General features: G+C 48.8%; 1 protein-coding gene across 6 annotated transcripts in view; it reads right to left on the bottom strand.

Annotated features, from left to right (window-relative positions):
- PLXNA4 (plexin A4) overlaps positions 1-13,455 on the bottom strand; it is a 394,209-nt gene that overhangs the window by 196,871 nt on the left and 183,883 nt on the right. For 2 of the 6 annotated variants that reach the window (XM_069034287.1, XM_069034263.1), the window contains one exon: positions 9,135-9,242. In XM_069034287.1, coding sequence (XP_068890388.1) covers positions 9,135-9,242 — 108 coding nt within the window. Of the gene's footprint in view, positions 1-9,134; positions 9,267-12,137; positions 12,151-13,455 lie in introns of all 6 variants that reach the window. The other 4 variants (XM_069034271.1, XM_069034255.1, XM_069034294.1 and 1 more) reach the window with 3 other exon arrangements.

Below are 13,455 nucleotides of genomic sequence, written 5' to 3'. Positions count from 1 at the left end.
ATGTTTAATGGAGTCCAGGATTACAGATCTGCCAGGCTTCACGTGTAATCACCAGCTTCTTAGGTTTCCTCTTTCTTCTCCCCTTCTTCTGGGTCTGTTACAGGGTCAGGGGCTGGGGGAAGGGAGGAGGGAGATTTTCACATTTCCAGCTAAATTCCTTGAGCTGCCCTTAATACTCTGACCTATTCCTAGCTGAAAACACAACCTACCAGCCTGACAGGACTCAGGGAGACAGGAGTGGGTTTTTTTTTGTTTAAAACATGAGAGGGATGCATTAAACTCCACACATGTGCCTCCTTTTTCCCAGGACAGCACAGCAGCTGTACTGAGCAGCCTGTGTTGGACTCCACAGAGGAACAGCACCACAATCAATAGTGCCAGGTGACCCTCAGGCCGTGTGCTGGGCAGCACCGTGCCCCAGGGGACACGTCTCCATGGCTTCCCACCCGTCACCCGCTCCCCAGGATCGATAGTTCCTGCCTCTCCTCACCCAGGGAATGACTCTGCAAGTGCCTTTTGCATTTCTGCTCACTCCTTCCTCCACCCTTTCTTATTTTCTGTCCCCTGTGCAAGGCAGGCGGGAGCTGTCAGCAGAGCCCCATGAATTAGAAGAAACAATTAAAACTTAAAAAACATTGGTACAGGAGGAAGGAGACCTGGTTAGACTGAATGACCCATCCCATTCCTCATGTCCTGGTGCCAGACAAAGCCCTTCAGTGGTGTCACCCACGTGAATACCTTAAGGCAAGGAATCCCAAAGGTGAATTAAACCATCCTCTAGATAACACAGCACCCTCGGAACCTTCTGAGAATCCTCCAGCTCCTGTGCTGCTCCTTAGAGCAGCCTGTGGAGGAATTATCCTGGCATGGGGACATGGCTTTTTGGCAGGCTCAGAGATGAATGCTGACATTAGTTCAGTTGCAGCTCAAGCCAAATGCAGATCCACAGATGGCACTGGGAAAGCTGTGGTTCTACCCTCAAATATTGAACGCGTAGACGAGGGTACAACTGGAGAGTTCAGGCACAAATATGACACCACTGCGTCTGAACATGGGTCTTTTATGGGAAAGGCACTAAACTGTGTTAATGTGGACTAAGCGCACCCCAAATCCTGGCCCAGGGGTAACCCAGACTCAGCCCTGATGCTCTGCTCTGTCACAGGCACAACAAGGATCTGTCACTCTGCCCCACTGCTCATCAGCTGCAAAATTTCACCAGCAGTGTCCTGACCCAGAGTTACAGAAATTCATGTCCTGCCAGCAGGCAAGGTTTAGGCTCCGTTCACGACTAAGATCCATGAACCCAAAGTACTGCAGCAGTTGCAGACCCTCCCCCACAGCTGGATGCAGTGATTAATGCAATGTGCTTGCAGGGAAGTCGTTTCTCTGGGATGGGGCAGGCCTGGAAGAGACAGGGTTCTGGCATGGATCAGCAAGGCCGAGCACAGAGCAAAGGGATCCCGACCTGCATTCTGTAGGAAATCCTTCCCTCCAGTGAACAACTGTCAAACTGCTCCCTGCTGGTCCTCTCCACACAGCTTGGGCTTGTCAAGGTTCCTCTAGATGGGATCAAGGAAGCTTTAATTCATGTTATTTAGAGGACAGGGTGGCTACAAATTATTCTCTGAAGGAGCTTTTTCTGCTCAGATACCCAGCAAAGCTCAGATCTGATGGGGACAAAGCAAAAGTCCCTCTGAACTTTGGGATCCAACAGAGCTTTCCAGCTCTCATCAGGGCATGCACACAGGTCAGGAGGAGAGCTGAGTTTTCAATAGTCATTGGCAGGTGTTGCAGAGAGTTCCAAAAGAGGTCCTGATCTTGGAAATATCTCCTGTACCTTCAGAACACCTGGAGTTACAGAGGCTTGCCCACAGGTGATGTCATTGAATCATAAATTCCTAGAATGTCCTGGCTTGGAAGGATCATCAAGTCCAACTCCTGGCCTGCACAGGACCACCCCAAGAATCACACCATGTGTCTGAGAATTCCTGGGCTCTGTGAGCAAGGCGGGGAATGACTCCAGGTCTCCCAAATCCTTCACTGTCTCCCAGCCCTTCCTCCTTCCCAGTGCGCTTTGCATAGTCCTGGTTTTCAGGCAAAGTGGGGCACTTCAATACAGCACCAACTGGCTCACAAAAGCATTTCCAAAGCATAGAAAGAGCTCAATTCAAGTGTGAAAAGCCCAAGGCTGAGGGACAGTAAGAGATGGAATTCCAGCTGCCTGTGTATCTCATGGGACAAAGACAGCCCCAAGTGGAATTTCTTCCCTTGCCATGAATGACTCACTTGGGGCACCTCCAAGATCTTGAATCTGTTCCTTTCCTGCTCAGCTCAGCTTTGTCAGTTATTCACATCTCTTCTGGAGCACACAACCAACACAGCAGAAGGTTAAGGAACTCCCTGCTCCCTGAATTATCCCATCTTACTCCAAAACACCCACATGAAAGCAGCGAGTTAAAATCAAGCTAAATTATGACTTTTTGCAATAATTTGCCTTTGGCTGACAAAGAATTATTTCAAGAGAGTCAGCAGCACAATGCGCTGCGGTTTTGCCAGTGGGCCAAATCACTTTTATCATTCTTGGCTGAGAAGCACAGGGACTCACACGGTGTCTTTTCCATCCTTAGCTGAGCATCCATGCGGGATTTTCCATCTATTCAGACGTTTCTCAGAGGGCATCTGACCTTATTTAGCAGGCCCTTAATTAGGTGAAAGCAAATGTGAGGGAGAGCGGAGTTCAGCCTCTGATATTGCTGAGGGTAATGAGGGGTATTTAGGGGCAGGAAAGAACAATCAAAGAGAACAAAAGTTGCCTTTGCTGCCAACTGGGATTACACTCATGGCTTGATAGGGATTGAGTGAACTCTAGGAACTGCTCTTCCCTATCAGTTTTGTGCAGGACTGCCCAAGAGCAGGGCAGCTGGCAAGGAAATGGGCGGTTTGGAGCCCTCTTCTTTGGAGGATTTAGAGGGAGATGAATGTGACACATTTTCGCAAAGACAGTGAATTCAATCATGTTTTGGGCCTCTTAGAAGCTCTGGTGGCCCTTATCTTACCTAGGATGTCAGTCTGGTTTAGGAACAGCCAATTATGGAATCGTGGAATGGTTTGGGTTGGAAGGGACCTTAAAGATCATCCAGTGCCACCCCCTGCCATGGGCAGGGACACCTTCCACTATCCCAGTTTGCTCAAAGCCCCATCCAACCTGGCCTTGGACACTTCCAGGGATCCAGGGGCAGCCACAGCTTCTCTGGGCACCCTGTGCCAGGGCCTCATCACCCTCACAGCCAAAAATTTCTTCCTAACTGCCTGATAATTAATCCAAGGAAGAGATGATGCTGCCAATACCCTTCCAGAAGTTGAGTAGTGAAGTCCTGCAGAAGACCAAAGAGTCATCCAAAGAGCGGATGTGCACAGTGGTCACCTTTCACAGCCCCTTCTAAATCAATACTCCAAGACAGTAGAATAACAGAAATCTGCAACAACAGCCCCAAAATTTACAGTTTCTGGGTGTCTCTGCTGCTTTTAAATCCCCAGGTCAAGACATCACACCTATTAGACAATCCCAGCTTTCTGTCTTCAAAAAACACCATTTCTGCTTTTTCTGGTTCTGGCCCAATGATGAAAAACGTGGTCTGCACACAACCTGATGGCTCACAAACAAACAAATGCAAATTAAAAGGAAAAAAAAAACCTCTCGAGTTATTTTTAAAGCTTGTGATCTCGAGCCAGTGTTTCTGGGGACAGCCTCAAACTGACAAAATCCCCTGGAAACAGCCACTCCAAACCCAGGAGTTAATGCTGCTTGATATCTTGTGCAAAGACCACATTTGAAGAAATTAAGACATAATTAAGCAGTTATTAATGATTGCTTTAACTAATTGATACGATAACATAAGCAGCAGACAAGATTTTAATCAGTGGTCATGAAATCAGAAGTAAACTGGCCAGACACCCCCTCCTCTTCAGCAGCTAATTTGCAAACAAAAATTCTGCTGCTGATAGTGACTCAGCGGCAGAGGGGAGAAGAATAAATCTCAGGAGACAAATAGGTATAAGCCTTCCCCATTTTAATGAGAAACAGACACTGAAAGGCCAAAAAGACCCTGTCAACATGATTTGCAGTACTGTTACTTAATTTTTACCAAATGTGCTTTCTGCCACGCTTTAGTTGAAGTACATATTTATTTGATATTTCGCTGCCAAAGTTTAAAAGAGCCTCCAAAATACCCATCTGCTTCTGCTACGCATGACCCTACCCAGTCTCACCTCCGACACACTGTAATGGTTTTAGGGAATGATAGCACTGCACAGATGTGATTTATTCGCAGATTGTGGGTGACTTTCTGCTAATTTCCAGGGGAAAAGCACAACTTTCCACCAGAGCGTGAAGCTGACCCACGGAACAAACCTGCTTGCACAGAGAGGGACAGCAAATCTCCTTCCCTGAGGCAAACACAGAATCATGGAATGGTTTTATAAGGGACATTAAAGACCATCCTATATCACTCCCTGCCGTGGGCAGGGACACCTTCCACTGTCCCAGGTTGCTCCAAGCCCCGTCCAACCTGGCCTTGGACACTTCCAGGGATGGGTAAAGTTGCTCATAAGTAACAAAAGGTTGCTCAGAACCTGGTGGCAGAACAGTCTTCCCTAACCAATAGTAAACCAAAAGTAAGAGAAAGCTCAAATCCTTGATATTTAATATGAATTTGACACCTCTTGCGCTTTACCTTCTGGATTTTGAGCCTTTAAGGTTATTTTCTCCAGCTCTTCCCTTTGATCCCTGAGATTCCTGTGTCTTGGAGTTGCTTCCATGTGTTGCATCAGCTTTGCAAAATAGTGGGAAAGACCCAGGAGTCCAACATGGTGAAACAGAGTTATTTAGTGGGTGATGGGAGTGACCTTCCAAATGTCAGTCCAGAGCCAGGGGAATGAGCATCCTGCACCTCCTGGCATGCAGAGGTGCGCTCTGTGGGTGTGTCAACACTTGAGCAGCAAGGAAACAAGGAGACATGGTCAGTCAGCAGTGGGGAGACAGCTGGGAGAGGAGAGAGCAAAGGAACAGGGATGCCAGGAATGCAGGAGTGATGCACAAGCAAGTGCAAGCCTGGAAATGAGAGGGAAGGGCTGCAAAGGATCAGAGGGAAAGGGAAGGGAGAATGAGAAAGGGGTGAAAGAATTATCTCAATCTCTGCAAAGAGTTCCAGGGAGCTTCTCAGATGAGAAGAGAAAGAAATTCAGAGATGATTAGGTGAGGAAGAGGGACTCAAGGAATGTGTGATGAGGAGCAGAAAAAATGCAGAGAAGCTGCAGCAGAGACCCTCCTGTTCCCCCAGCATTTCCCATCTGCTCCTCATCCCCTGAGATCGAAATGTGAGGCACAGGGTTCTTCTGTCTGCACACCAGAAACTGGAAAAGGAGAAAGAAACAGTCCCAGCCTCCAATGCACTGATACAAGAAAGCTGGGGAGGAGATTTACAGAGCATGTAGTGACAGGATGGGGGGGAATGGCTTCAGACAGAGTGGGTAGGTTCAGATTGAATATTAGGAAGAAGTTCTTGGCTGTGAGGGTGATGATCTCTGGCACAGGCTGCCAGAGAAGCTGTGGCTGTCCCAACACTGGAAGGTCCAAGGTCAGGCTGGATGGGGCTTGGAGCAAGCTGGGATAGTGGCTGTAGCTCCCTCAGAGTGTTTGTGAAGGCTGGAGTTAAGGGGATGATCTCCAGATCAGTCCTGACAGATCCCATGTGTGCACCAACCTTTCCCTGTGCTGTCAACAGGGACTTGAAACATGTTCACACCTAAAGCACAGAGATGTCCACAGCTCTGGGAAATGAGGGAATCTTTGTATGCTCTGCCTCTGGGTTTCAGTGACAAATCTCTTCTCCCTCTTTCAATCACTCTCCCTATAAAATATATATTTCCAAATAATGGTGAAAAGCTGTTGCATCCTGCTCCTGAGAGCATTGCACGCCTGATTGAGTGGGCAAGTGCTGCTTGTCACCTCTCAGTGTCCAGAGGAGCTGCAAGGAAGGACTTGTTTCAGCCTAAGACTCCAAGGCTGAGCTGGGTTCTGTCTCCCTTGGAGCCCAGGGAGTTCAGCTCCAGAGGAAAACCCCCACAGGCAACACAAGGACCCCCACATTCACTGAGGAAAATGCTCCCATGCACAAGTTGACCTTAAAAAAGCCAGGGCATTATTCTGGCAGCATGAGAAAGCTGCTTCTTGTACCCAGATTTATAGTGACAGCTCGTTTTAGGTGTTCCAGGTTAAAGGGTGCCTTGCTGGGATGTCCAGAGCTGTGATAAGACTGGGACAAACTGGAGAAATTGGCTTTATCACCAGAGCTTCCATTCTTGTGGGGTGCTGGTGAGAGATGCAGCCAAGTCTGGCAAAACCATAAGGTTTGGAGTTCAAGTCCTGTGGCTGAGTGAGTGGAGCTGTTTAGCCAGGAGAAAAGAGGCTTGGGGGACCTCACTGCTCTTCACAGCTCCCTGTAAAGAGGTTGTAGGGAGGTGGGGGTCTGGGTCTTCTCCCAGGCAGCCAGTGATAGGACAAGAGCAAACGGCCTCAAGCTGCACCAGGGGAGGCTCAGGTTGGATATTAGGAAAAATTTCATCAGTGAAAGAGTGGTTAAGTATTGGAAGAGGCTTCCCGGGGCAGTGGTGGAGTCACCATCCCTGGAAGTGTTCAGAAAACAAGTAGAAGTGGCACTTCACTACATGGTTTAGTGGGTGCAGGGGTATTTGGCCAAAGGTTGATGATCTTAGAGGTCTTTTCCAACCTGAATCATTCTATGATTCCATGAAAACAGCTTTTAATAACTACACAGGTAATAACAGAACCAGTCTTGTCCCTGGGGCACAGACAGGGCTGAGCCCAGCAGACAGAGGGAGGAGAAACCTCCTCCTTCCCCAGGGATGGCACAAGCCCTGGTGCCTGTCTATCTTTGAAAAGGTCAGGTCAAGCCATCAAGCCCCTGTCCCTCATCTCCCCAGATCTCCCAAAACCACTATTGGGCAGTGAAAACCTCTGATAAGTCAGATCTTCACCCTTTTATAAAAGACTTATACATGGCTTGTAGAGTGGGTGGGATATTTGCTCCCTAAGGGCAGCCTGTTCATAATCCTGCCTCCAGCAAAGGCAAACCCCTGCACCCACTCACTGAGGCTCTACAAATGTGAATTTATTCTAGCACTGAAGTGTGTTCTATCATGAGCACACAGGTAGTGACTGCAGTGCTGTGTTGGCAGCGCTGTCACTCACATCGCCCGCCTCAGATAAAATCAGATTTGGGCAAAGGCTGATGTAGTGCTGAGTGTTTCACAGGCTCACATCAGATTTTAAATAACAACACTCCCTGCCTTTTTCACCAGCCTCTCTCATAGAGACACCCATGGGCGTCAAAGATGGGTGGGAGGAGATGATTGATAAATCACAAGGGGCTCAGAGCTCCTGAGCTCTCTACAGGGCTTGGGGCCCTAAAAACACCAGATAAAACTTGTGCTTTGGAACAGCCAAGCACAAAATGAATCTGCTCGTGCTGCAATGGTCAGGGAAGTGCAGGTAGTCACTGGACCAGCAAGAATAAGTTTTTGGAAGTCTCTGGAGGAAAAAGTAATTGTTCCTCTAGTTCCAGATTTCATGTTTTAAGGATGTGAGGGAATGGATGTTGCTATCCCAGTGCCCTTTTCCCCAGAGGTTTGAGACAGCCCCTGGGAGTCTCCGTAAATCTGAAGGGCTGTGCAAAGTCAGCCGTGGTGTCTGAGGTGACCTCAAATGGGCCTGCACAAAAAGGACACTGAGCAAACCTGACATCAGTGGGTTGCTCATTGGAGCATTCATTGTGCTGCTCCAGGGCTTTGACCCACAAGGATCCCCATTCCATGCAGAAGGAAAAAGAAAGGACCCAGGCAGTAAAAGCGTGAGGAAAAGGAATGGTGTCATGCTCAAAGTCTTGCAGGATCTCGGGCATCACCTGCCTCCAGCTTCCCACCCCATCACAAAAAGCAACTGGAACTGTTTTCACTTCAGGACTGGAAGTGACATCCCATCCTTGCCCAGCATGGAGCAGATGAGAAGGAATCCCAGCTCTGTCATCCTGTCCTTTCTCCTGAGTTATGGCACCTCTTGGCCTCTTGAATCAGGAGGAATTTACAGAGCTGCTCCTCTCCCCACACCAAATTTTAGGTACAAATATCCACAGTAGAGGAAAATGGTCGGAGACATCACAGAACATTTGAAATAAAGTGGTGAGAGCAGGAGAAATGACCCTCATAGATTAGAAAATATAACCAGTAACACTTGTTAATAAATCATTGAACATGTATGGGTGAACATGTCCCACTCAGACTGGTGGCTTCCACTGGTGGCACTGTAGGGAAACTGCCATCAGCTCACCACAATCCCTCATTGCCCCCATTCTTTTTGTGGATTTAAAGCTCCTCATGAGCATCTGTGAATCAACCAGGTATGATAGCTCAAGTAATCCTGCACACCCACAGGACTAATTATAAACAATGGATTTTTCATGTAAAAGTAGTTCCTCCTCCTACTCCCATCCCAAGCAGCAAACTTCCTGAGGCCAAGAAATCAGTGAGGATTCCATGTTGAACACCCAGATTGGTCCTTCCCTGGAATCTGGCTGCCAGCATTTTCAATCATAATACTAATAACACAACAGGAACACCACACTAAGCTTGGCCTGCACCCTGGCAGGCAGCATCCTACACTCTTGCCCACTGTGTCCCAAGGAGGCTCCAGCCTCTCCAAAAACTCCAGTTGGAGCCAAATCATTCAGTGTTACACCTTCCTGTGTCTGTGGCAGATGCAGCCACCATTTGGGTGAGGGTGGAGAACAACGCAGCAGCAACTCCTTGTCCTGCAGCCAGCAGGACAAAGCAACCCTGGGGGTGGCTCCTGCCCCCTTAGTTCTGTGCCCCAGGCCCCTCAATATTGCAAAAGAGTATAAATGCCATGGATTTGTGAGCATAAAAATCCTGAGGTCGACAACGGAGCACATCCTTGTAGGAACTGTGGTCACTGCCAGGATTCATGAGTAGCCCTGATGTCCACAGCACGATGGAGATAAAAGGTTTTTAAAGCACCATGGACTGATGGAGGTCCTTACCTGCTTCTCAGACATGATGTAGAGGTGCTCATGGTCCATGGAGAAGGCCATGTCCCGGAGGATGGGGCCAGTGTCCACCACCTGCACGATCTCATACTCCAGCGTGTTCTTGGTGGTGCCATCCACACGGATCTGTGCAGCAACAACAAAAACAGAGGGAGAACATGAGGATTTTTCCTCCTTCCACTGAAAACAAATAATCACAGAACCTCAGAATGATTTGGGTTGAAAGGGACCTTAAAGACCATCTCACTCCAAAATCTGCCATGGGCAGGGACACCTCCCACTATCCCAGGATGATCCAAGCCCTGTCCAGCCTGGCCTTGGACACTTCTGGGGATCCAGGGGTAGCCACAACTTGTCTGAGCAACCTTCTCTCTCAACACCCTCACAGTAATAGATATCTATTGATAATATATATACAAAATAATCATTGGACAAATGTATTGTGGCCCAGGTCTTTCAGACAACAACCACTGTCAACACAAAGTGAATTTTTCCCAGCCTCCTCACAGAAAGGGTAAAGCAGATTTCATCACTTCTGCTGGTCCCATCAACTCAAGAGCACTGTAAGAACAATGCAGAGCCTTCTCACTTTTATCTGGCACTGTCACTGTGCTCCTGTCACCACCTGGACAAATCTACCATGCTCAAAATGATGGCACGAGGGAAGAATCTGTGGTGGTGATGAGCAGATGATAAAAAAACCACACAAATCTGCAGGGCTGACTCACTCGAATGCGACTCAGATAATATTATTGCTCTTATTGCTAATGTTCCACGGGGCAATTTATTATTGCAGAGTGCTCAGTGCAACACAGACTATTTCTCTTGCTGATTGCATATATCAGATATTGAAATCAGTCCTGCACGAATGTGGCACCTTATGATTCCAGACACATCTCATAACAGGGTGTCACTTAGGGACATCAATAACTGGGATTATGAGGAGGAAGCAGACACACGGTCCCGGTCTATCCCTGACAATGATCCAGTGATACAGAAGAAAAGGCAGAAAACAACAGACTTTTCTTTACCTGCTTAAAAACAATTTCTAGAGTTTGGGCTCAAAAGCTGCTGGAGAAGGTTTGCAATCCCTTTCAGTATAGAACAAGACAGGATAAAGGAGCTATTCACAGGAATTCTTCTGGATTTTGTGAGGCTCTGTGCAGCAGCAAACCCCACAGTCATGTTTCAGAGATGCATCCACATTCCTTATCTCTTTCTCTGTTTCCCATGTGTTGCCTCTCACTTGCTGAAAATGTTCTATCCTGCAGTAACACAAACATCACAGTACCTTTCCCTAAAAGAAACAAAGTTGTAGGAGATCTCTGTCGTGCCCCACATCATGATCTCCATTCCTTCCTGACCAAAGATTCCCAGTCTGCAGTTGGACAGCTGAGTAAAAAGCACCCTTCCCCACCAAAGGAAATAAGCTGTGGAGAACTTATGGTGTCAAGACCTGTTCCCACTGTTCCCTGGCACAGTCCTTGCACTTGTTCCTTCTGTATCAACCTCTCAGCCAAGAAACTGAGCCTGAATCATCTTCTGTGTTAGAAAGTCAAAGAGAAGGGAAGAGAGGGAATGATAAAGGGTCTGGAAACTCAGTATGAGCAAAGGATAGCAGTGATACACAGATTGTTATCTTTGTCCTTCCCTGATGTACTCACCTGCTGTGGGACAACAAAGGAATATGATTTCCCCAGGAAAGATAAGGAAAATGAAACAGAAAGGAGTTAGAGGAGCTCTCTGTGCCAGCAAAGGGTGTGCAGGGTGCTCAGGGCTACGTGTTATCCATCAGCCTCCACAGAAGTGGGAGCACGTGCAGCCCTTGGCTGCTGGGCTGGTCCAGTGACATGGGAGGATTTGCAGTTAATTTGTCATCTTGATGGATCTGCTCGTGACAGCAATACACGTCCAACATCAGCACACAGAGAGGTCAGGGCCTGAAGCCCAGCACTGAACATCCCTCATGCACCAAGGAGTCAGGGCCTGAAGCCCAGCACTGAACATCCCTGACACACAAAGAATTCAGGCTCTGAAGCCCAGCACTGAACACCCCTGACACACAAAGAATTCAGGCTCTGAAGCCCAGCACTGAACATCCCTGACACACAAAGAATTCAGGCTCTGAAGCCCAGCACTGAACATCCCTGACACACAAAGAATTCAGGCTCTGAAGCCCAGCACTGAACATCCCTGACACACAAAGAATTCAGGCTCTGAAGCCCAGCACTGAACATCCCTGACTCCCACCAGCTCCGGCTGCCTGGGAGCAAGGGGCTCGCTCATGTTCGTGGTCCCTCATGGAGGAATTCAGCTACTCTGAGTCTTCCTTCTTGAAGGTGGGCACTGATGTGAATCACCCGTGAGGTCAAGGGCAAAGATGCCAACCGGCTTGGGCTGAGTTATTCCCCTTAGGACAGTCAGGGGAAAGAAAGGAGGCAGGAAGGGCTGCAGGCTGAGGAGCACAGGAGGCTCCCTGTTGGGGCTCTGCCCTGAGCAGATCAAATACCCCCACAGCAGGAGCCTTTCCTCTTTTCCACTAAGGCTTTCCAGCTCCAAATTCTCCCTCTCAGGAAGCAGTCAGGGGGCTTTGTCTGCTGTCTCCACTCTGCCTCTCCCCCAGTCCCTCGTGGTTTCTCATTCCCGTCAGAGCATCCTCACTCTCCACTGATCCCTGTGCTAAACAAACCTCACATCTTCGCTGCTTTGACCTTGATTTTTCAGCACCACCAGGGTCAGATCTGCAGGCCGCCAGATATGTAAGCAGCCAATTATCACCCCAGGGCTGAGTCGCTGTCCTCAGCCTTTGCCAGGCCCCATTAGAGGGGAAAGAGCTTGGAGATGGAAGAGGCAGGCTGGAGAAACAGCCGGCTGGAGTTAACAAACCATGGAGACAGGAGGCACAGCCCCCAGGGATCTCCCCTATGCATTTGGTGCAGGTAAAAGATTACAGAGGCTTCACACCAGGAATACAGAGCTACTCGGAAGTGATTTAACAGCTATTGCTGGCCTAATTGCCTGAAAAGTCATTATTTTGCAGAGGGGGAGGGAGGGACAGGGCTCGTTGCGCTGTACACGTGCAAACACACACATGTGCTCACACACCCACAGCCCGACAGCTCTAAGTGCAGAAACCCCTCTCTCTAGTAAAATCTAGTAGCTAAGAAAAAGGAAAATTCAGAAAAAGGCCAGAAAATCTGGCAGCCCGTGCGAGCCCCGCCCCAGCAGTGAGGTGGTGATGGGATACTGCAGCCAGAATTCTGGCCCTTAGCTCCAGACATCCCTTTACCTGCCTTAAACTCTGTCTTTCTTATGTTGGACCCCAGGCACAGAGCCCAGATGATCTCCACCTTCCCTGCACATTCTTCACAGTCCTGAGCATCAGACAACAGAACTGCACTTTCTCTTAGAGATTTATTCCTGGCTCCAAGGCTCCCGCTGGAACCAGGGCACTTGGGCTGGTGAAAAAAATCAAAGAGCAAGAGTGAAAGAAAAATGGGAAGATTCTCATCAAAGCCTGCAGGTGATCACCACTAAAGTCAGGGACTCAGACTCAATCTCTGCTCAGAAAGCTCCCCAAGTTTGCAACTGCAGGGAGTTTGAGGCACACACCACCTGTTCCCTCTGTTCCTGCTCTTCTCTGCTGGCATCGGCCACAAGCGCCACCTGGAGCTGGGCTGCTGGCATGGATAGAGTTTTCTTCTGACTGATGGGCATTCCTGTATTCAAGATGTTCTCTTTGGGCTGTGGGATGGGAGCCTGACTGACAGTCCAGCTGGGATCTCTCCTGGGAGCTGCCTGTGAACCGTGAGCTCCTCTGCAAGGGACGCAACAAGTGAGGGGGCCCAGGACCACATGTGTGTGTCAAAATGTTCAGTCCAGCACAACCCACACTCCCCAAACACACCCATCACCTCCACCACGGGATCATCTACCTGCTCCCGCTTCCTGAACGTCTGTCCTGCCCATGCACACTCCTTAGACCCCCAGGTGCTCAGCTCAGCACCCCGAGCTCCCTTGTCCTCTCTTAACCCAACACATGTGGGAGCTCCCAGGGCCTGGCACTCTCAGGCTGCACATTAATCCTTCCTCTTCCTGGAAGGTTTCACTCACTGGGCTCGGCTCTGCAGAGCCGGCTGCTATTAAAACATCAGCATGATGCTTCCCGAAGGTCAACTACCAAGGGACCTATTCTGGCAGCTGTTTGTTTGTTTGTCTGAACATTATCTAGGGCTGGCTGTTTATTTACATCCATTGAAGTATCAGACAATAAATATCCTCTCCCAGTAGCAAACAGATGCTTGCACTCGAATGT

The sequence above is a fragment of the Aphelocoma coerulescens genome, chromosome 1A, assembly GCF_041296385.1.
Source record: "Aphelocoma coerulescens isolate FSJ_1873_10779 chromosome 1A, UR_Acoe_1.0, whole genome shotgun sequence".
NCBI classification, from domain to species: domain Eukaryota; kingdom Metazoa; phylum Chordata; class Aves; order Passeriformes; family Corvidae; genus Aphelocoma; species Aphelocoma coerulescens.
Note: the sequence above shows the minus strand (reverse complement) of the source record. Positions and strands in the feature narration are given on the sequence as shown.